General features: G+C 45.4%; 1 protein-coding gene across 1 annotated transcript in view; it reads left to right on the forward strand.

Annotated features, from left to right (window-relative positions):
- The window catches only part of ACE (angiotensin I converting enzyme), a 74,428-nt gene that overhangs the window by 24,413 nt on the left and 23,644 nt on the right, over positions 1-26,371 (forward strand). Inside the window, exons 2-12 of the mRNA XM_079949279.1 lie at positions 438-605; positions 7,245-7,338; positions 8,299-8,442; positions 10,412-10,603; positions 13,109-13,206; positions 14,063-14,235; positions 15,368-15,591; positions 17,682-17,826; positions 21,348-21,446; positions 22,791-22,913; positions 24,020-24,231. Coding sequence (XP_079805405.1) covers positions 438-605; positions 7,245-7,338; positions 8,299-8,442; positions 10,412-10,603; positions 13,109-13,206; positions 14,063-14,235; positions 15,368-15,591; positions 17,682-17,826; positions 21,348-21,446; positions 22,791-22,913; positions 24,020-24,231 — 1,672 coding nt within the window. The remainder of the gene's footprint in view (positions 1-437; positions 606-7,244; positions 7,339-8,298; positions 8,443-10,411; positions 10,604-13,108; positions 13,207-14,062; positions 14,236-15,367; positions 15,592-17,681; positions 17,827-21,347; positions 21,447-22,790; positions 22,914-24,019; positions 24,232-26,371) is intronic.

Genomic DNA, 26,371 nt, shown 5'->3' on the forward strand with positions numbered 1-26,371 from the left:
CCACCCTACAAATCAGCTCGCCAGTGGTCTGCACCCTGCAGCCCTCCCAGGTGCACATACTTCATGAGGTCGCTCCTTCCCGTGTGGCGTTTTCAGATGAGAACGACTGGGCAGCCAGGGAAGCAGCAGAGTACAAATGCACCTGCCACGCTTGACCTCCTTGCAATAATAATAAGGTACGCTCAAAACCCCGCTTCTATCAGAAGTCTGAAGAAATTCTAAAATGTATTGAGGATGAGACCAAAACAACCCCCTAAAAAGGAAACTGCTGCTTTGCAAGACCTTTCAGAAACTGCAGGGCAGATTTCAGAACAGCACTAGTGCCAAGGTTTTGGTGGCTGCCAGTCTGTCTGGGACCAACCAAGATGGACCGTTGAAGGTACCCAGAAACTGTGTGCTTACCTGTATCTATGTATTCCACCACCACCCCTTTGCAGGTAGCAGCCTCTTTGAAGGAGCAAGAATTCACAGAGGTTTGGGGGAAGAAAGCAAAGGAGAGCTTTGGCAACATCTGGCAGAACTTCACTGATCCTCAGCTGAAGGAAATCGTCAGATCAATCCAGACCCTGGGGCCCTCCAACCTACCCATGGATAAGCGGCAACGGGTAAGGACACAACTCCAGACAAAGGGAGTCTACACCTGCGCAGTGGGTATGGATGATTCAGGCTTACATACTAAGCAGTATATGTAAGGTAAAGGTAAAGGGGCCCCTGATCATTAGGTCCAGTCGTGGCCAACTCTGGGGTTGCAGCGCTCATCTCGGTTTATTGGCCGAGGGAGCCGGCATACAGCTTCCGGGTCATGTGGCCAGCATGACAAAGCCGCTTCTGGCGAACCAGAGCAACGCATGGAAACGCTGTTTCTCTTCCCGCCGGAGTGGTACCTATTTATGTACTTGCACTTTGACGTGCTTTCGAACTGCTAGGTTGGCAGGAGCAGGGACCGAGCAACGGGAGCTCACCCCATTGCGGGGATTTGAACCACCGACCTTCTGATCGGCAAGTCCTAGGCTTTATGGTTTAACCCACAGCGCCACCCGCGTCCCTTAAGCAGTATATATATTGTTAAAATAAAATACAAATACATAAATAAATTCCTAGTGACATCTCTGAGGAAACTGATTATCTGCTGGGGTAAGGTAAAGTATGTTCCAGCTCCAGCCTTTTGGGATTCCACAAACTACATTAACGGTGCAATTTTATATAGGCTTACTCAAGAAGTCCCATTAGGCTCAACAGGGCTTACTCCCAAGTCAGAGGATATAGCATTTGCAGCCTGATGTTGAAGTCTCCACCAAAGGAGCCATTTGCGTTATTCTTCGTATTAGTTCATATGCAGCGTCCAAAGGTTATGATAAGGTTGGAGGGAGAGACCAAAGAATGTATGTAAGCTACTGCAGGGCTGTCCCACGAGGACTACCGTCTTGTGTCAGAGAGACTGGCCATGGAGGCTAAAATCCTGCTAGGTTTTCCAAATATGCCATGAAGCTAAGTGAAGCATTTAGCAGCAAAATCTGCCAAGCCAGAGAGCGAGAGAGAGAGCTCAAAGGAGTTCTTATCCCCTCCTGTTAGTAATCCATCCTCTTTGCCTGTTCTTAGTGTTCTGCAGCTAATTCTTTCCAACTAGTCTAGTGGAGCATGTAAAGCAATTTCACAGTGATGTTGCTTCAAACTGGAAAGAGAGTCCCTCAGTCCCTTTTTTTCAGTTCTGTGGATAGAATGATCTGACCATCATCCCCGTATGGGAATCCCTATTGTTTTAATCCAAGGTCAAACTAGGTGGTCCCTCGTTTCTAAATTATAGCGGTTGTGGCAGCATAGCAGTGGTTAACATATCCCCCCAATGGGCAAACAGCAGCTTTGAGGAGTGATTTTCAGTGGGAAAATAGCTGCGGCGTTTATGCATCATTTCCTCAGCCCCAGGGTTCCGATCCAAATGGAATGCTGTTGCCGGAAATTTATCACTATGTACCAGCTGAACATGGGAACATAAAACGGACTAGATTTCTTTTCATTTTTAAAAAAATCATTTTTATTAAACGAAAAAAGAAAACTTTTTTTAAAAAAGAATGTTATTATTAACTGTTTGGTTTGTTGCAAAATTCCCCACTGTTAAATAAAAGTTTGAAAGTTTGAAAAATGTAATTTATAGCACAGGAAAGAAAAGAGAGAAGGGAAAAGGGGGCATTATCCTTTGCATGCCAACATGTTATAGATGCCTAAAAAGGTAAAGGACTCCTGACAGTTAAGCCCAGTCATGCACGACTCTAGGGTTGCAGCACTCATCTTGCTTTATAGGCCGAGGGAGCCAGTGTATGTCCACAGACAGTTTTTCCGGGTCATGTGGCCAGCATGACTAAGCTGCTTCTGGCAAAACCAGAGCAGTGCACAGAAACGCCGTTTACCTTCCCGCCAGAGTGGTACCTATTTATCTACTTGCACTTTGATGTGCTTTTGAACTGCTAGGTTGGCGGGAGCTGGGACAGAGCAACGGGAGCTCACCCCGTCGCGGGGATTCGAACCACCGACCTTCTGATCGGCAAGCCCTAAGCTCAGTGGTTTAGAGCACAGCACCACCCGCGTCCCTACTTTCCCATAAATCCGTCAGTCTACATTCCTAAGAAACATGTTTCTTTCCCATAGATGCCTACTTTCCCATAAATCCATCAGTCTACATTCCTAAGAAACATGTTGTATTATCAAGGTGATCCAGTGCACAGCCTGAGGGCCACATTTCACCCGCAAGGCCTTTTCTTGGTGGCCCCGGGCAACATTTGATGGCCCCCTCAAGCCCTTGCGCTGCCTTCCCAAGCCGTGAGGCTTTGACAGGTCCTAGAGTCCACCCGTCTCCTTCCCAAAGCCTAGTTAGTGCTTTCCAAGCTTTGGGAAGGAGGTGGGAGGGCTCTAGGACCCTGCAGAGCTTCGTGCCTCCTTGCCAAAGCCCAGGTTCCCACTTCTCCAGCTTTGGGAAGGCAGAACAAGGGCTGGGGGGCATCAGATATCAGCCTTGCTCCCCCTCCCACATGTCTGTATGCATAATAACTACAAAGCAATGCAAGCTTAAATAAGGGAGCAAACAAGTGTGTGAAGATAGCACATTCTATCATACGTTAAAGGAAAACATATTATTATTCCTCTTTTTTATATCTTTACCTAGAAAAACTTTCATTATAAGGGTTTGGGGGGGGGAGGAAAAGAATTGTCTGCTATTCCAGATACGACTAGCATATTTCATGGGGGCTGTTATTATTGATGTTGTTTTTATTTTCAAACAAGATAAAGCTCTGCCATTTACTCGAAAAGGGCTGCATTTGAATATTATCTTCCTGCTGTTCCTATATGGGTAATGGTACAGCTAAGATGCTTAGTTGTAGCCAAGAAAGAACAAATTAACCCCCCCAAAAAAAACCCCCCTACTCCTCATTCTCCTGCTTGATAAGGAAGAATACGTGAGCTTAATTTACTCCTGCCAGTCTGGTTCCCAGGGCAAGAAGCCAGTTTGTGGAATTGATTTTTTTAAAAAAGACAAAAACAAAACTTAAAAAAACATGGGAACTGTAGCTGAGACTGTAGTTGCAATGATGACAAATATTTCATTTTGCCTCCCCCCCCCCCCCCGCCAAAGAAACTGTCATAAAGTTGTTCCTTCTACTTTCAGGGTAAACCTATCCCAACCCATCTAAAGCTTGTTTTGTGAATGGAAAACCAATATGAACTTTGTTTATTTTTAAGTTGATATAAGGAAAGATTAAAAATAAAACAAACAGCTGCATAGCAGAGTACATCTGCAAGCTAGGAATTCTACCCAAGTGGCTTTTGTTTGGTGTCTTTTATATAAATAGTCTTTTACTAACTTTAACTCAGTGGTAGAGGAGCATCGGAAGTTGCCTTTAAAGTGAGTCGGACCACTGAGCTACACATTGTTGGTGTTGAATGGCAGCAGCCTTCCAGGGGTTCAAGGAGGGTTCCTTCCCAGCCGTAATTGGGGATCCCAGGGATTGAACCTGCGACCTTCTGCATGCAAAGCTTTGCTGCCGAGCTTTTCTGGGGACTAGCTCAGCTTTGTTAGCACACCATCAGCCAGTGGTACCAAATACGCATTCTGGCCACCTGGGATTCTGCACTGAAAAGGCACAAAGAGTGTGGCAGAATGGGAGCTCACAGCCCCAGATCCTGGCGAGTTGGCTCTTCACTACCTATTAATGAAAGACACAGCCAACAAGAAGGCCCACATGTCCCAGATGATTGGCTGCAATGCACCTTATGAACCCTTCTGCTCTAATTGACCTCTTTTCCGAGCACAATGCAAAGTGTTGGTGCTGACCTTTAAAGCCCTAAATGGCCTCAGTCCAGTATACCTGAAGGAGCATCTCCATCCCCATCATTCAGCCCGGACAATGAGGTCCAGTGCCAAGGGCCTTCTGGCGGTTCCCTCGCTGCGAGAAGCCAAGTTACAGGGAACCAGGCAGAAGGCCTTCTTGGTAGTGGCACCCACCCTGTGGAACGCCCTCCCACCAAAGAGAAAAACAACTACCAGACTTTTAGAAGACATCTGAAGGCAGCCCTGTTTAGAGAAGCTTTTAATGTTTAATAGGTCATTGTATTTTAGTGTTTTGTTGGAAGCCGCCCAGAGTGGCTGGGGAAGCCTATTATACCTACTGGTGAGGCATCTGATCATAAGCTTGCATTTTTATTAAAGCTTATATATTTTTGATCAGGGCCTGTATCTTGAAGAGCTTAAAGATTTTCAAATCTTAGGCAGCTGCCTAAGAACCTTGGCGGGGTGTTTTTCTCCTGGACAGGGGGCCCCCCTGGTTTGTAGCGGAGGACAGTTCTCGGGGTCGTGGGGGGGGAGTTGCAGGCTGACAGCCAGGGTTGCACTGACCCTACAAATTAAGGGTGGATAAATAGTAAAATGAGCCATATCTTCTTCCTAAGGTTAAAAAGGTCAAGAGCAGTGAAAAAGTAACTGGTCTGGCTGGCAGAAACAGAACATTTTTGGGAAGTCTTTTCTAAAGCTGTTTCTTTCTTAAACTAAGATCCTTTTAAGATTTATTTTCCTTTTAAAAGGTTATTTATGTATTAAATATATTAGCTTAAATATAATTATGCAAAGGATTTAAGAAATGCTAGATTCTTATTTCATATAGTTGTAAGAGTTGTAACTATCCTGAAATTAAGTCAGCCACCAGCCCCGCCCCCCCTTGCCAGACAGGAGACGCCATCGAGCACTCCTGATATATGGTTGTCAGGCCTTTTGTTTAGAAACCTTCAGATGAAGGAGATCTCTCAATGTTGATGTGAACTTAAAATCCTTGACATATGTTTAAGATAAAAATTCAAGATTAATCATCTGTTTTGGAAGGCAATAGGGCAAGGAGGGCAAGAGGTGAGCTGGTAATTAAGATTCCTTGTTGAGACACATGTAAGATATATTACTACTTATTTGTCATTTATAGATAGAAGAATATATAGCTTTTTGATTTCCATAAAAGGGCGAGAGGAAATGGGTGTATCTTTTGTGATTGGTTCTAGCAAATAGCCAATAGAAATTTCGACCAGGCTGATTGGACAGAGGCAGCCACAGGAGGAGCAAGGGGGCTGGATTAAGGAAATATAAGTGCTGGCCAGAATGGCAAGAGGCCAGGCCAGAGCTTGGTAACCATATACCACTGTGCCTCATATTTATTTGTCTGACAAATAAATTACTATTTTAATTTCTCTATTGCTGCGTTGAATATTTCATTCCAGCTAAGCGTTAACCACAAGCAGGGTGCTACACTGGAGATGGTTATCTAACATCAAAGCACTTGTTAACTCCTTTTGCTCTCTTTCACATTCACATGTGTCCTGAATGCAGGTACGCTTCACAATCTCTTCTTCCAGCAATCAGCCCTCATCCTAACACAATTCCCTTCCCCCACCACTGTGCCATATTTTTTTTCCAGAGCTCCTTTCTTCTCTTATATAAAGGTAAAGGTACCCCTGACCATTAGGTCCAGTTGCGGATGACTCTGGGGTTGCGGCGCTCATCTCGCTTTATTGGCTGAGGGAGCCGGCGTTTGTCCGCAGACAGCTTCTGGGTCATGTGGCCAGCATGACTAAGCTGCTTCTGGCGAACCAGAGCAGCACACGGAAATGCCATTTACCTTCCCGCTGGAGCAGTACCTATTTATCTACTTGCACTTTGACGTGCTTTCAATTGCTAGGTTGGCAGGAGCTGGGACCGAACAACGGGAGCTCACCCCATCACGGGGATTCGAACCGCCGACCTTCTGATTGGCAAGCCCTAGGCTCTGTGGTTTATACCACAGCGCCACCCACGTCCCTTATATACCTTCTCTTATATACCTCTTACATATATACCTCTTCTCTTATATACCTTACCCTAAACAGAGGCAGACTTTGGCCTGTCAGATTTCAGAGACTCCAAAATTGAGCACCCCCTGTGCTCTTCCATTCTGCTCAATTCACTATGTCATAGTTGCAGCGCCCAGTGTGGTGGAACTGGTCACGCTGCCCAAAATCCACCTCTGCCCTAAAGGCCGATGCAATGCTGGCCTCCTCCTTTCCAAATTCCGCCATTATCTGTCCTTGCTCGCCACCCTCCCCTCCCATCGCTTTTTAAGCTGTGAAGGGTTGATTCTGTACACCTCTACTGCCCCCTGCCACCCACTTTGCATTTCCCATTTTCTCCCAGCCCACTTTGAATTTCAGACCTGCCTCCTCTTGTTCCTTTGACCTTCATGCCTTGGCCAGGTTATGGTGGTGAGAACACCAGAGTCCTGACTTCCGCTCCATGGTGTGTAGCGTGGCCTGATCAGGGTCTTGATGGTGCAGGCCACATCAAAGTCATGTGAGAACAGCAGGCTTTTATGCTGAAACAAAAGGGACTCGCCCAATAGTTTTGTACTTTCAGTAATGCAAGATTACAGGGAAAACGAAGGCGTTTTTGGTCCCCTTCCTAACTTGGCTGGCTACAGACACCTAAGTTTCAAGTTCATCATAAAATAAATAAATTTGAACACTACTCAGGAAGCCTGTGTTTGAGGCAGCCTCCCTGGGTGTTCTTGCTATTACCACCAGGCAGCCATTCTTTGTTGAAACTGTAATAGATTATAGGGTGCAAAGCAGACCTGAGGTGTGGAACAGGTGACACTGTGGCTGGGCTGAAAAGGAGTAACTAGAACTAGCAGGTATGGAACTATCACACTAACCTGGACTATTTCTTTTTCCTTTCTAAGTATAACACTATTCTGAGTGAGATGGACAATATCTACTCCACTTCCAAAGTATGTCTGCCAAATCAGAATTCCAGCTGTTGGGCTCTAGAACCAGGTGTGTATCTTCCTGTTCTCATTAGCGTAACCCTCCCACACCCCAATCTACGTGACTGCTTTCAACACGGGAGCACCTCAAGGGGGGGGGGTGATTTCTTTAGATCTGAGGGCTGTGTCAGAAATACCACAAGTCCCATGGTCACAGATAACTGTGACATTGTAGTGGCGTAAAATGTCACATGCTTGCTTTGATGTTTACAAATATTTACGTGGTGCTTATCATGCCACAGATTGTCTTGGTTCATATTCTACAGCACTTGTGGAACATGTGGCCATCCAGTTGTTGTTGTTGTTGGTTGTTGTTGGTTATTGTTGTTGTATTCCAACTCCTAGCCACTCTAGGAAGCTAACATAGCCAATGGTGAGGGATAGTGTGAGCTGTAGTCTAAAAACACTCAAAGACCCACAGGTTCTCAACTCCTGTTCAACAGTATGCTTATTTTTCAAGTGTGAAACCATCTTGCTCCCACAACTCTTGACACGGCAAGAGTTGAAGAGCCTGATTGATTTGGAGCCCTTAAAAATGATGTCTTCCTTTAATGTGTTTCAGCCATTTATTTGGCCACCAAATGTATCTTTGTACATTGATAAGGGCTAGAATAGAAATTATGTGTAGCAGCTGTGTCCAAAGATTTACATATTTCAAAAACTAGGTCACTTTTGAGAGAAGTTACAAGCGCTCAGCTGCCAGCAAACCCGGAATTAGTGTTTCCCAATTTGAAAGACAGAAACTAGTGCTGTTGAGATGCTTCTGAATCTACCACCAAATCAAAAATAGGCCCAAACTTGAGGGGAGGGGACTCCTTTGTCCCTGAACAATAACACTGAATAAATAGCACTGCCCTTGTGATGAGGCACATCACCCACAAAATGGGTTCTTTTCAACCTGTGACCATTTTCCTGTGTTTTTTGTTTTTGTTTTTTGTTTCTGGTCTCTTCTCCTGCACTCACTTCTCAGAGATAACGGACATCATGGCCACCTCTCGCAATTACAGGAAACTGCTCTATGCCTGGGAAGGGTGGCACAACGCAGCTGGCAATCCTCAGCGGCCCAAGTATGAGGAATTTGTTGTGCTAAGCAACGAGGCCTACAAAATGGATGGTGAGATGCTTTAAATATGGACTGGGGGGTGGAAATCGGAAATGGACCACTCATGGGATCGAAAGACTGCCTTGTGAAGAAAGCTGCATGCAGCTGGGGCATTTTAGGCAAAAAAGGTGATTGAAAGCTTCAGAGAAGGCTTGAATATTTTTTTAAAATAATATTTTTTATTAACAGGCCAATCAAATCACATTAATTCCAAATCACATTAGTTCCAAATTATACAGCCAAATTTTTAAAATTTTGTTGGGGGTACCCATACTTCGAGCTCCGAAAGGGATCCAAACATCACTCTTGCTGCTGCTTTAATTACACAGTTCTGTCCAGGTAGTCTCTTTGTTATTTTCTTCATCTTCTTGTTGTTATCATATATTCTTTTCTTTGTGATCTCTGATAATCTTCACAAGTGGGTTGAAAACAAACATATCCTGTGTGGATTTTACACTCTCCAAGAGCCATATCACATAAAGGACAGATGCCATTTCCACACCTCCGTAAAGGACATTCCCACAGTCTGTCCGCTGATTTCCACAGGCCTGCCAGTCTGTATCTCAGGGGGCCCTGCCAGGTCAAATTCACATTCCGATAACCATAAATTCACATTCCGATGACCATGGTCCTCCTCCCCCTCGTCCTCCTGTGGGCAGGCCTGTCTTAACGAATCTCCATTTGTAACTGCGTCACAAAGCTTTCTTTCCATTCCCGATGTTCCCACCAGTCCTCTCTTTGATCAGTAATTCATTTCCACACAGTTCTTAATCTCCTGCTTGTGATTAGTAATTTGCAACGATTCTTTCTCCCTGGGGGGGAGGGTTATTGGGTACTCACATAAGACAAAAAAAGAAAAGTTTTTTCCTCCCCCCCCTTTCCGTTTCGCTCTGACATACCGATCTTTTAATGATGAGTCTTCACTTGATTTATTGTCCAGCCCGTCGCTCCGCATCACAGAGATCCCATTAATCAGCAGTCTTTACTCCCGATCTTCACTTGAAGTTTGAGCATTTGCTTCTTTTCCAATTATATATTTTGAGCTGATGCAAACCAGTGCACGATCAGAGACAGCGTCCGGGAGAGCCGACCCCATCCGAGGGCTTCATGCCTAGTGCCCTCACCCCCTTCTTTCCGGGGGTGAATTATGGACACAGCAGGCAAGGCAGTGCCCCCCATTCCCTTGGTGGGCAAGGGAGGCTGCATACTCCCATATCAGCCTCTTAATTACCTCGTGTGGGTCGGAGAGATGTTATTGTCGGCCATCTTCCAATGCACCCCCTGGTGGACCCCGAGAAGGCTTGAATATTGTAGCTCTCCCTACTGCCCTCCTTTCCTAAGAGAGGACCCATTTGGAGAATGGTTCTGCAATGCCAGAGTGAAGCCACTGTGATCTGATGATTTATGGTGCGTTACCTCAGCACGTCCATTCTCAACTGATTTACATCCCATTTTGAAAATATTTGAGGGAATGCTGAGCATGTGTCAACGTGTTTATGAGAGGGTCATCACTGCAACAATGAATTTTGACTTACCCCGCCACACAACTGTTATGTATTGAAGTTCTCACCCTGGGCCAGCAGGGGGATACTGTAGATAGTTATGCAAATAAGGGATTGAAAGTGACGTTCAGTGATTGGATAGTTACAGAAAGTGGTTACTGTTGCGTTGTAGTGGAGCGCTATATAAGCAGGCTGGCTGAACCCTTCAGTTCAGTTCTGTTCTGGCCTGTGAATAAACAAGAGCTGTTTGAAGAATCGCTGTGTTGTCTGATATGTTCACCCACAACTTAACAACAACCATGCCAAAAATGGTCATGTGAATTGGCTTTCAGTTTGTGGTTGTGTGCTCTGTGCCTTTAGAACAGACAGACATTGAACAACATGGATATATGATGTGGTGGGGGAATGATTCTCCAACCTTGTGTTGAGATTATGCATGTGTGACTTCCTTTGGGTTCTGTGCTCTTGTTGGCGTCCAGGCTTCAAGGATACCGGTGACTATTGGCGTTCCTGGTATGATTCACCAACTTTTGAGGATGACCTGGAGCAACTCTATCACCAGCTGGAGCCCCTTTACCTAAACCTGCATGCTTTTGTCAGGAGGAAACTGTATGAGCGCTACGGCCCTACGTACGTCAACCTGAAGGGCCCCATTCCAGCTCACTTACTGGGTAAGATGGCAATAAAAAGGGGATGAAGTGGAGGTCATGCTAGAGAAAATCATGATGGCTCATTTCTGAAGGCATGAAGTGTCCTGCCACACTCTACACAGGCTGACCAGTTGGGTTGCTTGAAGCTGCCATGCCTAAGAGTGAACAGGGTCCATTTCAATTGAGTCTCATCAATGCTAGAGATCACAGAATCATAGAATCATAGAGTTGGAAGAGACCACAAGGGCCATCGAGTCCAACCCCCTGCCAAGCAGGAAACACCATCAGAGCACTCCTGAGGTTGTCAAGCCTCTGCTTAAAGACCTCCAAAGAAGGAGACTCCACCACACTCCTTGGCAGCAAATTCCACTGTCAAACAGCTCTTACTGTCAGACAGTGGAATTTGCTGATGATGCACAGATGATGATGATGATCTAGTCACTTTTCTCACAAATGTGACCCAAAGCGATTTACAGTGGACACTTGGGTTGCGAACGTGATCCATGCAGGAGGCACGTTCGCAACCCGCAGCGCTGCGTCTGCGCACGTGTGGGTTGCGATTCAGTGCTTCTGCACATGTGCAAAGCGTGATTTAGTTTTTCTGCACATGCGTGAGCGCCGAAACCCGGAAGTAACCCGTTCCGGTACTTCTGAGTTTGGCGTGGTGCACAGTCTGAAAACACGCAACCTGTAGCGTCTGTGGTCAATAAAACTGAAGCGTCTGTAGCAATAAAACTGTGGTCTTAAAGATCCTATTCCACTACAAGAAGCCACAAATGCTTTAAAAAACAATACACCATCACATCAAGGGCTAAAAGTCCAGGTAAAAAGGGGGTGGGGAAATGCATGGCACCTAAAAACAGGTAAAGATTACGGGATCATAGCTCGGTCAGTAGTCAGCAGAGCCTCCGTATGGGGAGAACATTCCACAAGGGGAGAGCCATCACTGAAAAGGCCTATTCTCACATTGCCACCCTCCAGACCTGTGCACACAGGGGAACACAGTGAAGGGCCTCAGATGACGATCAAAGGGTTGGACTTGTATGAGGAGATGTGGTCCTTGATGTATTGGGGTCCTGCACAGCTCCCCTGCACTTTGAATGGAGCCTGGAAACTAATTCGTAGCCAGTGCAGTTGTGGAAGAATTGGTGTAAGTTTCGCCTGTCCTGGTCAACAATCTGGACAGCAAATTCTACACCAGTTGCAGTTTCTGAACCATCTTCAAAGGTAGCCCCATTTATAATGTGTTGCAGTAACCCAACCTAGAGGTTGCCAGAGCCTAGGCCAGAGGTTTCCCACCTTTTTGAGTCCACCGCTCTCTTGACCCATCTACATTATTTCTGTGGCACCCCTATGAGTTTGAGGCAGAGCTTCCAAAATGCATCTTCCAAAGGGTAGGAGAACAATGTCCACAAGAATCATAATCTCTCACTCTCATAAAAGCCTTGGAGTAGGTGCTGCCAGTCTTTCTGGATCTTTGGGCAGCCTGGGTTTCTTAGTTGTGTAGAGCAGTGTCCCCCAACCTTGGGCCTCCAGCTGTTTTTGGACTACAATTCCCATCATCCTTGACCACTGGTCTTGCTAGCGAGGGATGATGGGAGTTGTAGTCCAAAAACAGCTGGAGGCCCAAGGTTGGGGAACACTGGTTTAGAGCATGGTGCTGATAGTGCCAAGGTTGCAGGTTTGATCCCCATAAGGGGCTGCTGCATATTTCTGCATTGCAGGGGGTTGGACTAGATCAGGCTTCCTCAAATATGGCCCTCCAGATGTTTTTGGCCTACAACTCCCATGATCCCTAGTTAGCAGGACCAGTGGTCAGGGATTATGGGAATTATAGTCTCAAAACATCTGGAGGGCCGAGTTTGAGGAAGCCTGGATTACATGATCCTTGGGGTCCCTTCTAATTCTACAATTCTATGATCTGCAAACCAGGGAAACTATCATGGTTGCCCCATAGTCCTGAAGCTGTTCAGACTACCCACCTTCAGCTACTAATAACATACCATATTTTTTGCTCTATAAGACGCACAAGACCACAAGACGCACCTAGTTTTTGGAGGAGAAAAACAAGGAAAAAAAATATTCTGAATCTCAGAAGCCAGAACAGCAAGAGGGATCGCTGCGCAGTGAAAGCAGCAATCCCTCTTGCTGTTCTGGCTTCTGTGATAGCTGCGCAGCCTGCATTTGTTCCATAAGACGCACACACATTTCCCCTTACTTTTTAGGAGGGAAAAAAGTGAGTCTTATAGAGCAAAAAATACGGTAACTAAAAAAGTGCACACTGCTTGCCTCCACATAATTAATGTGATATCTTCAATGGCCCTATTGGATCTAACAAGACTTGGGAAGAAAACCACAGTTGTTATTTTTTTCCTTCCATGCCCCAAATGTGGAAAATTGACAAATATAGCTTCCTGGTGATATTGCATCATAAGCTTCTTCTTCTTGCTATTACTCCTTATGGTAGGAAAAGGCTGAAACTAACTGTTCGTCTCAAGCTAAGCTGTGCTGCTTTGCCCCCTGCAGGTAACATGTGGGCCCAGCAATGGAACAACATTTACGATATGATGATCCCTTACCCAAATAAGCCCAACCTTGATGTCACCAATACTATGAGGCAGCAAGTAAGGTCATCCGTGTTGTTATTACATACGATTTTCTTCTTACACTTTTGCTGCTTTGACTGCAGCCTTCATATAGACAGCAGGGATTGCGAGTGAAAACAGCTACCATATTTTTTGCTCTATAAGATGCACCAGACCACAAGACGCACCTAGTTTTTGGAGGAGAAAAACAAGGAAAAAAATATTCTGAATCTCAGAAGCCATAACAGCAAGAGGGATCACTGCGCAGTGAAAGCAGCAATCCCTCTTGCTGTTCTGGCTTCTGGGACAACTGCACAGCCTGCATTCACTCCATAAGACGCACACACATTTCCCTTTACTTTTCAGTAGGGAAAAAGTGAGTCTTATAGAGCAAAAATACGGTACATACCTAAACATCACTGAGGGTGGGGTGGTATTGCTGCCATTCTGCAGTGAGATGCTGCAGAATAAGTGCACACATTAGGGGAACAATGAGTACTCCCAACAAGAGAACGCCTGTATTGTTATCTATTACGGGTTGAATCTCAACTTACCATGCTTAGAATAGTAGATCCATTGAAATCAGTGGGGCTTGAATTATCAGCAGCTGAAGCCCCTGATGTTGGGAAAGATGGAGGGCACAAGGAGAAGGGGACGACAGAGGACGAGATGGTTGGACAGTGTTCTCGAAGCTACTAACATGAGCTTGACCAAACTGCGGGAGGCAGTGGAAGACAGGAGTGCCTGGCGTGCTCTGGTCCATGGGGTCACAAAGAGTTGGACACAACTAAACAACTAAACAGTAACTTAAGCCCTGCTGATTTCATTAAGCATGGCTATGTCTGGATCCAAGAAAATGCATGCTATCTCATTCTGCGGGTGGGTCCTTTCCTAGAATTGGAACGTAACGCGCATGTTCCGGGAGGCGGACGCATTCTTCACCTCACTTGGCATGATTGAGATGCCACCTGAATTCTGGAAGGATTCTATGCTGGAGAAGCCAACAGATGGCCGAGAGGTGGTGTGCCATGCGTCGGCCTGGGACTTCTACAACCGCAAAGATTTCAGGTGCCTACTGCATGTGAAAGGGCCTTGTCTTGGAAAGGGGGAACTAAATGCCTTCTTGGAAGAGAACCACAGAATGCGTTTATGCAGGTCCTTTTAAAGAAGCATAGGTCTTGGGGAAAATATCAACGTCCAGTTTTAGTAACAACATGTGGTTCAATTTAAGCGGTATAGAAATGAAATGAATAATGATAATAGGTACTAGTTTCCTCCTCTCAGAGCTACAGATCTCAGTACCCCTTAACTGAAGTTGACAGGAGTCTTAGGAGGAAGTCATGTGCCTTCGATGTGCTTTAAATTTATAGTGTGTATCAGTGATAAATCTACTAAACGTATAAACCAGTTCTGAAAACCTTTTCCGTGTGCTAAATCTTTCCTGGAGAACGCTGGGAACTATAGTGTATGGGAGCACTTAATATGTTAAGACGTCTTTGAATCCCTTGCAAATCTACCGAGAAGGACTGGTGTTCCAAGGATTACATCTGTGAGAGCTTTAAGCAATTTAAATTCTATATTGACAAGACGGCAGGGGCAGACCTTGGTAATAAGGTGCCCTGAGTGAGGACAAGATTTGCTGAGGACAAATACTTCTTATTCTCACAATACAGTGGTACCTCTGGATACGAACAGGATCCGTTCTGGAGCCCCGTTCGCATCCTGAAGTAAACGCAACCCGCGTCTGCGCATGCGTGGGTTGCGATTCGCCGCTTCAGTGCATGCGTGTTACATCATTTTGACCATATGCGTATGCGCGAGCAGTGAAACCCGGAAGTAACGTGTTCCGTTACTTCCGGATCGCTGCGGAGAGCAACCCGAAAGCACTCAACCTGAAGCAACTTCAACCCAAGGTATGACTGTATTTCCTTTTGGTGCAGTTGCTATTTTTAATGGATCTTCTAAATAGGTACCTGTATGAATATAGGGTGATGATGATAGCTTAGCACCCCCTTGGCTCAGTGCCCTGTGCAGGGAAACTGAAGAGGGACTTCCTTTTCAACTCTTCTGAGGACTCCGTGTATAAAAGGGAAGCAGGAACAACCCTTCCAGTCTGTCAAGCAGGTGCCCTATTAGCTCAACTGGTGCATTTTAACAGAACCAATGCTGCATCTTCACCTTTCTGCTCCATACTTTGCAGGATAAAGCAGTGCACAACCATCACCATGGAGCAGCTCTTCACAATACACCATGAGATGGGGCATATTGAATACTACCTGCAGTACAAGGACCAACCCATCTCCTTCCGCAGTGGGGCCAACCCTGGCTTTCATGAAGCCATTGGCGATGTCATGGGCTTGTCCGTCTCCACCCCCACCCACCTCAAGAAAATTGGGCTGCTTGACGAAGCCACTGAGGATATAGGTAACTGTTGAGCACTGTGGGTGATGTAGGAGAACTGTGGTGAATAAGTAATTGATAGAGTTGATGGGACATTTCTCAAGGGTCAGGTTTCCAGCTGAGATTAGTTGCTTTTGGGACGTGGAGACAGACTTGTATCACTCCAGGGCTTCCCAGCTGCTGAAGAAGAAAGAGAAGATCCTAGACCAGGCATGGCCAAACTTGCCCTCCAGATGTTTTTGGGACTACAACTCCCATCATCCCTAGCTAACAGGACCAGTGATCAGGGATGATGGGAATTGTAGTCCCAGGGAGTGGATTAAGTTAAAGGACACTGATGTGTTAGATCTGGAGGGAGTAGGCGCTCAATTTAGATGGCATGCATACCTAATAGATGAAAAGGTGAGAGTCCACAAGGCTTTTATGGACCATATTATAAGGAATTCATTGTATAAAATATGGATGAAATATAAAGGGATCCTAGAACCCAAAACACCTTGGTGGACCTCACCCTTAGAAATCATGACTGTAAAGAGAAAGAATACGAATAACAATTGGGCAACATATAAGGTATTATTGGAAGAGGAATATAACAAACTTAAATTGAAAGAATATAAGGAAGTTAAAAAAATATTTGAACGATTGGCTGCAATATTTTCAAATTAATCAGAGATTGGCAAAAGATAAAAAGGATTTGAGAAAGAAATTTCAAGACTGGATGAGTACTTAATCCAATCTAAAAGTAAACATAGTTCCAAATTATATGTTTTGCTCCTAGAATGGGAGCTAAAGGAGGAGCAAGTGAAGACAGTGATGGTAAGGTGGGCCCAGGATTTAGGAGAAAATATTATGATGAGCCAATGGGAACGGCTGTGGAAAAGAGATATCAAATTTACAGCATGCTATAATTTAAGAGAGAATGTAATGAAAATGCAATACAGATGGTACCTGACCCCGGTCAGACTGGCAAAAATGTATAAAAACTGTAGTGATGTCTGTTGGAGATGCAACAACAGGGCAGGAACCTTTCTACATATGTGGTAGGAGTACAAAGAGATAGTGGGATTCTGGGAAAATATCTATAACGAACTGAAAAAGATGTTTAGATTTTCATTTGGAAAAAACCCAGAATCCTTTCTCCTAGGTATCATGTCAGAGGAAATAAAAAGAATGGTCAGACCAATATTTATGTATGCAACTAGGGCAGCAAGGTTATTGATTGCCAAAAATTGGAAAAGCAGCAGCGTCCCAACTAAAACAGACTGGTTATCCAAAATGATGGAATACTTCCATATTGCCGAACTAACAGGGAGGATAAGAGGAGATATGGTACAAAAAGTGAATACTATAAGGAGTGGGCTATCTTTAAGGAATACATCAAAATTTATGTGGAAAAAGTAGAATTTCTGGCAAATACTGAGTAAATCTAGAAAACGATTAGAGTAAAAGGAGAGTAAAGTCAAGAGAGAAGAAGAGATTACAGAAATAATTAAATGCGTTTAAGCTAGTTGGAAAAATAAAGTAGCATAACAAGAACAGCTGGAAGTCAAGTCACTTGGTGGGTGTCCGTGTGGGGTAGGTGTGTAGGTATGTTGATATGTACAGTATAGGTAGGTATTATATAGAGTAATGTAGGTATGTTTTATATTATGAAAATAAGGTAGTGTGTTGTGTATATGTATTGTGTAAATGTATATGTATGTGTTTTATATGTTAATAAAATTTAAATAGAAAAAAAGGGAATTGTAGTCCCAAAACATCTGGAGGGCCAAGTTCGGCCATGCCAGACCTAGACTGAAACCCAAAATTTGCTCTCCACTCTTTATTGCTGTTAGGGATTGGGGAGCCCTTCATATACACACCTGTTCCCCTTGGGCAACCCAGAGGGCAGCTTTGTGCATGCTCAGGGTCTGACTGCTGCCATCCGTTGGGTTGGAAAGGAATTTCCTATAAAGTCAGGTAGGTCTTTGTGCCCCAAGGCTTGTGGGTCACTTGCCCAGGTCATCTCAAGCTGCTTACTCTGCTCTTGACTTGTGGCACAAGATCTACAGAGTACTTATTCTGCTCTTATTCCACCTCTGAGTCTTATTTCCCCTTTCCCTTCTTCTTTGCAGAGAGCGACATCAACTACCTATTCAAAATGGCCCTGGAGAAGATCGCCTTCCTGCCCTTTGGCTACTTGATAGACCAGTGGCGATGGAATGTCTTCAATGGGCGCACCCCTCCCAACCGCTACAACTATGACTGGTGGTACTTGAGGTAAAGGCCCCCCCCCCCCTCAGCAATGCAACTGTGGCGGTGGAGGGCTGCCATAATGTCTGAGCAAGGGAAGCCATTGTTTCAAGAAACTGTGTGAGGGGAGCTGATTTCGGGTGATAGGACTGAATTTCAAAATTGGGAAGGAGGAAGTCCATATTTGCTTGAGGGACCCATATATCTTTTCAACAACTGTGTGTGTGTGTGTGTGTGTGAGAGAGAGAGAGAGAGAGAGAGAGAGAGAGAGAGACAGACAGACAGACAGAGACAGGAGAAAGAGAAAGAAAGAGAGACAGAAAGAGAAAGAAATGTATGAGTATGTGTGAGTATACGCAAAGTTAAGAAGGAAACATATTCAGGAATTTATTCAGTTTATTGGCCAAGGGACCCATCAGTTATATTGCTTATACAGTGGTACCTCGGCTTACATATGCTTCAGGTTACATACGCTTCAGGTTACAGACTCCGCTAACCCAGAAATAGTGCTTCAGGTTAAGAACTTTGCTTCAGGATGAGAACAGAAATCGTGCTCTGGCGGCGCGGCAGCAGCAGGAGGCCCCATTAGCTAAAGTGGTGCTTCAGGTTAAGAACAGTTTCAGGTTAAGTACGGACCTTCGGAACGAATTAAGTACTTAACCTGAGGTACCACTGTATTCCACTTTATAACCCCGAGAGGTTTTCAAAGCAGTTTCCCAAAGAATCCTCAAACCTACAGAGGTAGGTAAAGGTAAAGGACCCCTGGACAGTTGAGTCCAGTCATCTTGACTATGGGGTGCAGCACTCATCTCACTTCAGGCCGAAGGAGCTGGCATTTGTGTGCAGACAGCTTTCCGGGTCATGTGGCCAGCATGACTAAACCACTTCTGGCACAACAGGACACCGTGATGAGTGCCACAGCGCATGGAAACGCTGTTTACCTTCCCTCCACAGTGGTACCTATTTATCTACTTGCACTGGCGTGCTTTCGAACTACTAGGTTGGCAGGAACTGGAAGAGAGCAACGGGAGCTCACCCCATCACACAGACTTGAACTGCTGACCTTCCGATCGGCACGCCCAGGAGACTCAGTGGTTTAGACCACAGCGCCACCTGCTCCCTATAAAAGTCATATTCAAGTCAGGAACAGACTACTAGGCAGCAGTCCACTGATGATCTCTTGAGGCAAGGAAGTGGGGCTGAGCAGCTGGTCCTCCCTCACTAGCAGATAGGAAGATGGTCTGAGAAAAATATAAATTACTGGAGGAAGAGAGAAATGCATGCACCTGTATACATGTTGATCGGACATTGATTGACATGAGTTTCAGTTCATAAACTGCAGTGCTTAGTAAGGAAAATGGGCGGCATGATGTCATCACATCAATCACTCCCAAACAGCCAGCCATGTGGGGTGGAGGCAGAGTAATCCATGATGCGGTGACAGAGGAAGAAGGGGCAACTGGGTGCAAGGCAAGAGAGCCAGTGCGGCATAATGGTTAGACAAGAGCTTTCCAAACTTTACAAGTTGGTGACACACTTTTTGCACATACATCATTTTGCGACACAGTTACAGTGGTACCTCTGGTTGCAAACGGGATCCGTTCCAGAGGCCCGTTTGCAACACGAAAAGAGCGCAACCTGCAGTGGCGCATCTGCGCACACGCAGGTTGCGGTTTGCCGCTTCTGCGCTTGCGCGCGACGTCATTTTGCGCTTCTGCGCATGCGCGAGCGGCGAAACCCGGAAGTAACCCTTTCCGGTACTTCTGGGTCGCCGCGGGATGTTACCTGAAAGAACGTCACATGAAGTGGACGTAACATGAGGTATGACTGTAATTCAGTTTTGCATCATTTCGCGACACAGTAATTCAGTTTGACTAGCAAGCTGGAGGTTAAGCTAACCCTTTCCAGCCTCAGGAGGAGCACGGGGAGTGTTTGTGTAACACAGCTACACACTGAAGCTGACACACTAACGTGTCGCAACACACAGTTCAGAAAGCTCTGGGTTAGAGTGTTGGACTATAACCAGGGAGGGCAGGGTTCGAATCCCCACTCAGCCATGAGGTCACTCAGGTCAGGTCCCTCACTCAGGTCACTGGGTGACCTTGGGCCAGTCGCCATCTCTTTGTTAGGATTTTTATCCATCCGTGCTTCTCCAGCAGTAGCACTATGTTTGGTTATATCATGTTAGTGTCTAAGAGAGCGTGAGACAGGAAGTCTCAGTACTGTTGGAAGTTACTTTAACTTCTGATTGTGATGCAGGTTCTGTAAAGGTAAAGGTAAAGGTACCCCTGCCCGTAGGGGCCAGTCTTGACAGACTCTGGGGTTGTGCGCCCATCTCACTTAAGAGGCCAGGGGCCAGCACTGTCCGGAGACACTTCCGGGTCACGTGGCCAGCGTGACATCGCTGCTCTGGCAAGCTAGAGCCGCACACGGAAACGCCGTTTACCTTCCCGCTGGTAAGCGGTCCCTATTTATCTACTTGCACCCGGAGGTGCTTTCAAACTGCTAGGTTGGCAGGCGCTGGGACCGAGCAGCGGGAGCGCACCCCGCCGCAGGGATTCGAACCGCCGACCTTTCGATCGGCAAGTCCTAGGCGCTGAGGCTTTAACCCACAGCGCCACCTGCGTCCCTGCGTGCATATCCTATGGAGCGAATGCAGGCTCCTTGGCTTCAGCGATAGCAACCGAAGCTTCTGAAGCACAGAGGGAGCGCTCCCTCCACGCTCCGGAGGCTTCGCGTTGCTTTTGCTGAAGCCTGGAGAGCGAGAGGGGTCGGTGCGCACCAACCCCTCTCACTCTCCAAGCTTCAGGGATAGCCGCCTGAAGCCTTTGTAGTGCAGTGGGAACTTGCGCTGTGCTCCGCAGGCTTTGGGTTCCTTTTGCTGAAGCTGGGAGAGCAAGACTCTCCTGGCTTCAGGAGAGAGGGAGAGCTGCGCAGCGCCCCTTCAGCAAAGTGGGAGGAGAAATGGAAGGGGCTCTGTTTCTCCTGCCGCTTCGCTGAAGGGGCGCTGAGCAGAGAGGGGGATAATTTTTTTTTCTTGTTCTCCCCCTGTAAAACAAGGTGCATCCTATGGTCAGGTGCGTCCTATAGAGCGAAAAGTACAGTAGTTTAGAACTGCAATTGACTTTTCTGCTATGACATGCAAGAAGACAAGTGTGCTTCTCTCAGGAGGCAGGGGTCGCTTATCCCGGTCTCTCTGGACTGAAGGAGATTTATAGCCAGGGAGGACCACTGGGGAGAGGCCCCAGAGTCTTGGGAAGTTGGCAGCCTTCCCGGGTGTGTTTCCAACACTCTTGGCTTACCTCACAAGGTTGTTGTGAGGATGAAATGGGGTGGGGGGAGAACAAAGTACACCACCTTGAGCTCCTTGGAAGATAAACGTGGTATAGACATGCAACGAATAAATAAATATAAATAATAAACGGCATACCCATGATCAGCATCAAATCTAGATTAAGAACAAACAACCTGGAATCTTCTTCATTTCTAGAGACCTGTGCTAATGCTGTTCCATTTCTTCTCTGCCCACATGGCTGACTTTTCTCCAGAACAAAATACCAGGGAATTTGCCCTCCTATTGCAAGAGATGAAACCAACTTCGACCCTGGTGCTAAATATCATATACCTGGCAACACACCTTATATCAGGTACTGGGAGCTGAAAGAGTTGGGGAATGTGGAATGTGTAAATGAAACATGGTGAGCTTCACTCATGTTCTTGAGTGAGGCTGGTGTATATGCCTTCATTAATCATGGAACGTTGAGTACGTTGCAATGTTCTTCCGTGTTGAACTACCTGAAGGTTCTGACAAGCAGATCTAAGGTGGTAGAGAAGGACGTGTTGAATTTTTCAACTTTCGAATTCCCAAAATGAGCGGGGCTAAAAAGTTGTAATATGACATGGGAATTCAATATATATATTGGTAAAATTAATATAATTTAGTTTTGCCTGGAAAGTAAAACGTGTGTAAAATTGCATAGAGAGCATTAAAATTTTGCAGTTATCTTATTATTATTAGTAATCATTATCTGACATTTTCAGAATGTAAAATTGAAATCTTTGGTTTTCCAAAAGCAGTTGATGTGCTTTTCCATCAAACCTAGACTTACCAAGCTAAATGTTGCTCAATCACAAAAAATAAATAGCAGATTTGAATTCCTCACACCCAAAAACATATTTTCAAGACTCCACACTGAAGAAATTTGCAGAAATTAAGTTTCACCCCCTAAAATGACACACCCTAGTGGCAGAGGAAGGCTGCATGGAGTTAGGTCCCCGCAAATCAATTCTGAACTCCATACTCTTTAGTATAGGAACGAGGAGCCTTTGACCCTCCAGTTCCTGTTGGGCTTCTGCTTCCCCCAAGACAGAATGACCCACAGCTGAGGATCGTGGGAGTTGGAGTCCAATAACATTTGTAGATCCAAAGACTACTCCTCGCCCAGCTGCTTTAGAAATGCAGAACTTGCGGAGAGTTCTTGACTAGCATATTCTTTTTAAGGCTGGGTGAGAAATTGTATGAAGTTGTTCACATTTAAAGGTGACTATCAAAGTCATACTTTCTGAAACAATATCAGAAACTACGCAAGGTCTTCCTTTGAAATTTACACTTATCTGAATTTTGTGGTGCAAACTTTGTTTGCAGAACTGCTTATATTAGTGGGAATTGCTCGTGGAATTGTGCATATTTAGGAGAAATTTGCCCTAAAACGTTGATAATCCTACAAGAGAACTTTTTTTAAAAAAAATAAATCACCAATTTGCTGCAGAAATTTGAAAAATGAAAAACTAAGAACCAAACTGGCAGATCCTTCCATGCTTCATTTTTTTTAACGTTATGCCTTCAAAAATTGACTCTTGTTCAGTATGACAATTTGCTGTGGTATTAGTAGTAGTAGTAGTAGTAGTGGGCGGTGGGGGTGGGAGTGGGTTTCCTACTGAAGAACTGATGGGTACCAGAAGTATATGGATTTTTGTTTTGTCTGGGGCAGGTACTTTGTCAGTTTCATCCTGCAGTTCCAGTTCCACAAGGCGCTCTGCCAAGCTGCCAACCACACTGGCAATCTTCATACCTGTGACATCTACCAATCCAAAGAAGCCGGACAGAAGCTCAGGTGACAGCAGGGAGAGATGGGGAAACAGCAAGGCGTGGTCTCCTACCTAAACGGCGTTAGAAGCGGGTGGGAAGACCTAGGCTAACAATTCTCTGCGTTGGGGCATTTCCCCCTTCCTGGCACCCTGATGTAACAAGAAGGGGTCCAGCTGTGTTGGAAAAAGCAAGAAGGCTGTGACATGCAGACCTGAGGACTGCGATCACACAGGTGTGACCAAACTCAGCTTGCAGAAGTGATCCCCTGGCATAATCTTGGCGTAGCTTGAATGCCACTGGGCACTTACCCATTAGCGGGAACCAGATGTTCAAACACCCTGGGAAAGGTGACTGTACAAGCATACAGTTTTGGAGAGAGACCTTAAGAATAGCATCACCAACACTCTTCAATGGAAGGGTATCTCCGACACCTATCGTGCTTGTGGGGTGGCCACCTAGGCACCTAGGGAAGCAGATTCCATGAGTTCCAAGGGCTGAACTCACCCCTACCACTCCCACTGACCATATAATGCAAAGCACCTTGCAAGCAAAGAGCAGCAGGAATTGAAGTGCTTGCAGAGCAAGGAGTTGCAAAAGTCTGCAGGACATAAAAGTTCAACTATTCATGGCTGGTCACCATGTGGGGAGGGGCTGGGCAAAGCAGACCCTGGCCAGCTTACCTGGCAGTGGTGATGCTCCAAGCAACACTGGGTGGCTAGGACCTGCCATTTTATTTTCCCAAAATGTCCCAGTCATGCTTCTTCTGGGAGCGTAGTGGGAAATTTAAATGCTAACGGGACCCAGCCATCCAGGGCACCAGGCAAAACAAACACAAAAACTCACACTTTTAAAATAAAATAAAAAGGGGGGGTGTTGGGTCACTGGCAGCTGACCACAGGTGCTGGCACTGGCTTCAGTTCACACTGCCTAGTTGCTGGCTGCTTCAGAAGATGTGGCAAGAAAATAAACCCAAACTGCAAGGTCTCCTCAAATCCCTTGTGTGGTGGAGGAGTCCACAGCAGGCGGAGACTGGAGTCGCCTGGTCTTGTAGGTCTTCCACAGTGGCTATCAACATGTGTACAGTAGCTGCTTCATCACTACCCATTCCTCTCTTTGTTTTCTTCGCTGCAGTGAGGCGCTGAGGGTTGGCTCTTCCCAGTCCTGGCAGAATATTCTCCAACAACTCACTGGCACAAATAAGATGGATGCGTCAGCACTGCTGGAGTATTTCAGTCCTGTGACTCAGTGGCTAGAAGAACAGAATAAGCGAACCAATGAAACGCTGGGCTGGCCGGACTTTGAGTGGCGTCCCCCTGTCCCAGAGGGCTACCCAGAAGGGCTTGGTAAAGTTCATGGAACTTTGAAGAGTCAGGCATAGCTCTAATGGCTTTAGTCCAAACGTAGAAGAGTTTTCCTGCACAGCGAAGAAGCTAGTTGAGGTGGAAATGACTAGTCAGCTAGACTCAGAATAACTATTTACAGGATTTATTAAAAGGAAAAAGAAACCAGCAGAGTCTCTGCATACAAAACAAAGTAAAATAAATCCTCTCTCTCTCTCTCTCTCTCTCTCTCTCTCTCTCTCTACCATACACAGCACTCCTACTCCTAACACACCTAACACAAACTGTGCTAGCATTCCTAGATAACAGAGTTGAGTGCTGGTCGTTAACCAATCAGAGTAAGTAGTTTCTAGGTCAAGCAGACCTTGGCTTTCTGCCAAGAGTAAATTGACACTGCCTTGAGTTAATTGTGTGAAGCCAGAATCTGTAAGTTTTCATGAGAATCAATTAACAGAAACTGAACACCCCCTCACAGATTCTGCTGGACAATTAACATCAAATAACACCTATGTAGGAGATTATTTTTCCAGCAAACCTAAACCCTTGCAGATTTGCTTGTTCTTTATCTTTGCCAATGGTTTAGTTAATACATCTGCTACATTTTCTTCACTTGATACATAAGTACATGTGATTATATTGTCTTGTACACAGCAACGTACATTTTGGTATTTTACAGAGATATGTTTGGAACGTGATTTGAAACCCTCTGTTTTACTTAAGGTTATACAAGCCTGATTATCAATGTAAACTCGTACTGGTTCTCCACAATTTACATTTAAATCTGCTAACAAATGCTTGAAATAAATCACCTCGTTGCACAATTCACTCAATGCGGCGTACTCGGATTCCGTTGATGACACACTTACAACGTCTTGCTTGCGTGACCGCCAGCTGATTAAAGCTCCACCGACCATTATGACTAGTCCTGTGACAGATTTTCTATCTGGCAAATTTCCCCAGTCACTATCACAGTAGCAACTCAACATTTCATCCTCTGAAGAATTTAATTGTAACATATAACCAATTGTCTGTTTGAGGTATCTCAGAACTTGTTTTACCCCTTTCCAGGCATTTAGTGTGGGTTTTGAGACCAATCTACTCAATATGCCTACTGCGTAGCTAATATCAGGTCTGGACCACTGTGCTAGATACAATAAACTTCCAATTACAGAATGATATATATCAGGATGTTCAAATTCAGGACTCTCATCTATATTAAGTGTTTTTATGAAACCTGGATCCATAGGCACCACTGCCCCTTTGCAATCCTGCATCCTGTATGTAGTCAGTAGTTGTTTAACTTTGTTCTGCTGACTAATTAGGCAGCTGCCATCTTGGGCCCAGCACACTTCCAACCCTAGATATGTCCTAACTGGGCCTAAGTCCTTCATTTTGAACTTACTGGACAATTGCTTGGCAAACCTTTTAGTTTATCTGTTTTGCAAGCATACAATACATCATCTACATAAATCAGACAAAACTCTTGATCACTGCCTGTACCACGTACATAAACACAATTGTCAGCTGTACTCTGCTTGAAACCAAATGACACTAAGGCCTCATGGAAACATTTGTTCCAAGATCTTGCTGCCTGTTTGAGACCATATAAAGCTTTGTTTAATTTCAACACTCTATTGGAACCTGTCTCATAACCAGGCGGTTTGGCTAGATACAGGTCTTCTGATATTGATGCATGTAAATATGCAGTCTGGATATCAAAATGGTTTAACAGGAGTTTTCTCTTTGCTCCAAGCATTAGAATCAGCCTTACACTGTCCCCCTTAGCAGTAGGGGAAAAAGTCTCGTCATAATCTTTTCCAGGCCTCTGAGAGTATCCTTGAGCCACTAAACGAGCTTTGTATTTGTACTTTCCTGTCACCAGAGGTTTAAGTTTGTACACCCACCTGCAGCCTACAATCTTTGCCCTCTCAGGCGCTGCTACTGGTTTAAAGACCCTGTGCTCATTCAGAGAGGACATCTCTTCTTCCATTGCCTGTTTCCAGAGCTCTGCCTCCTCTTTTGGTAACTTTATCACCTCCTGAAAACTCTTGGGCTCTGCAATTACACTAAACACATTTGCAGTATCTGGAGAAAAACGCACCGGAGGCACTCCTTTGTTTTGTCTTTTAGATCTTCTGGGAGA

Source organism: Podarcis cretensis (assembly GCF_951804945.1).
Source record: "Podarcis cretensis genome assembly, chromosome: 13".
Lineage (NCBI taxonomy): Eukaryota > Metazoa > Chordata > Lepidosauria > Squamata > Lacertidae > Podarcis > Podarcis cretensis.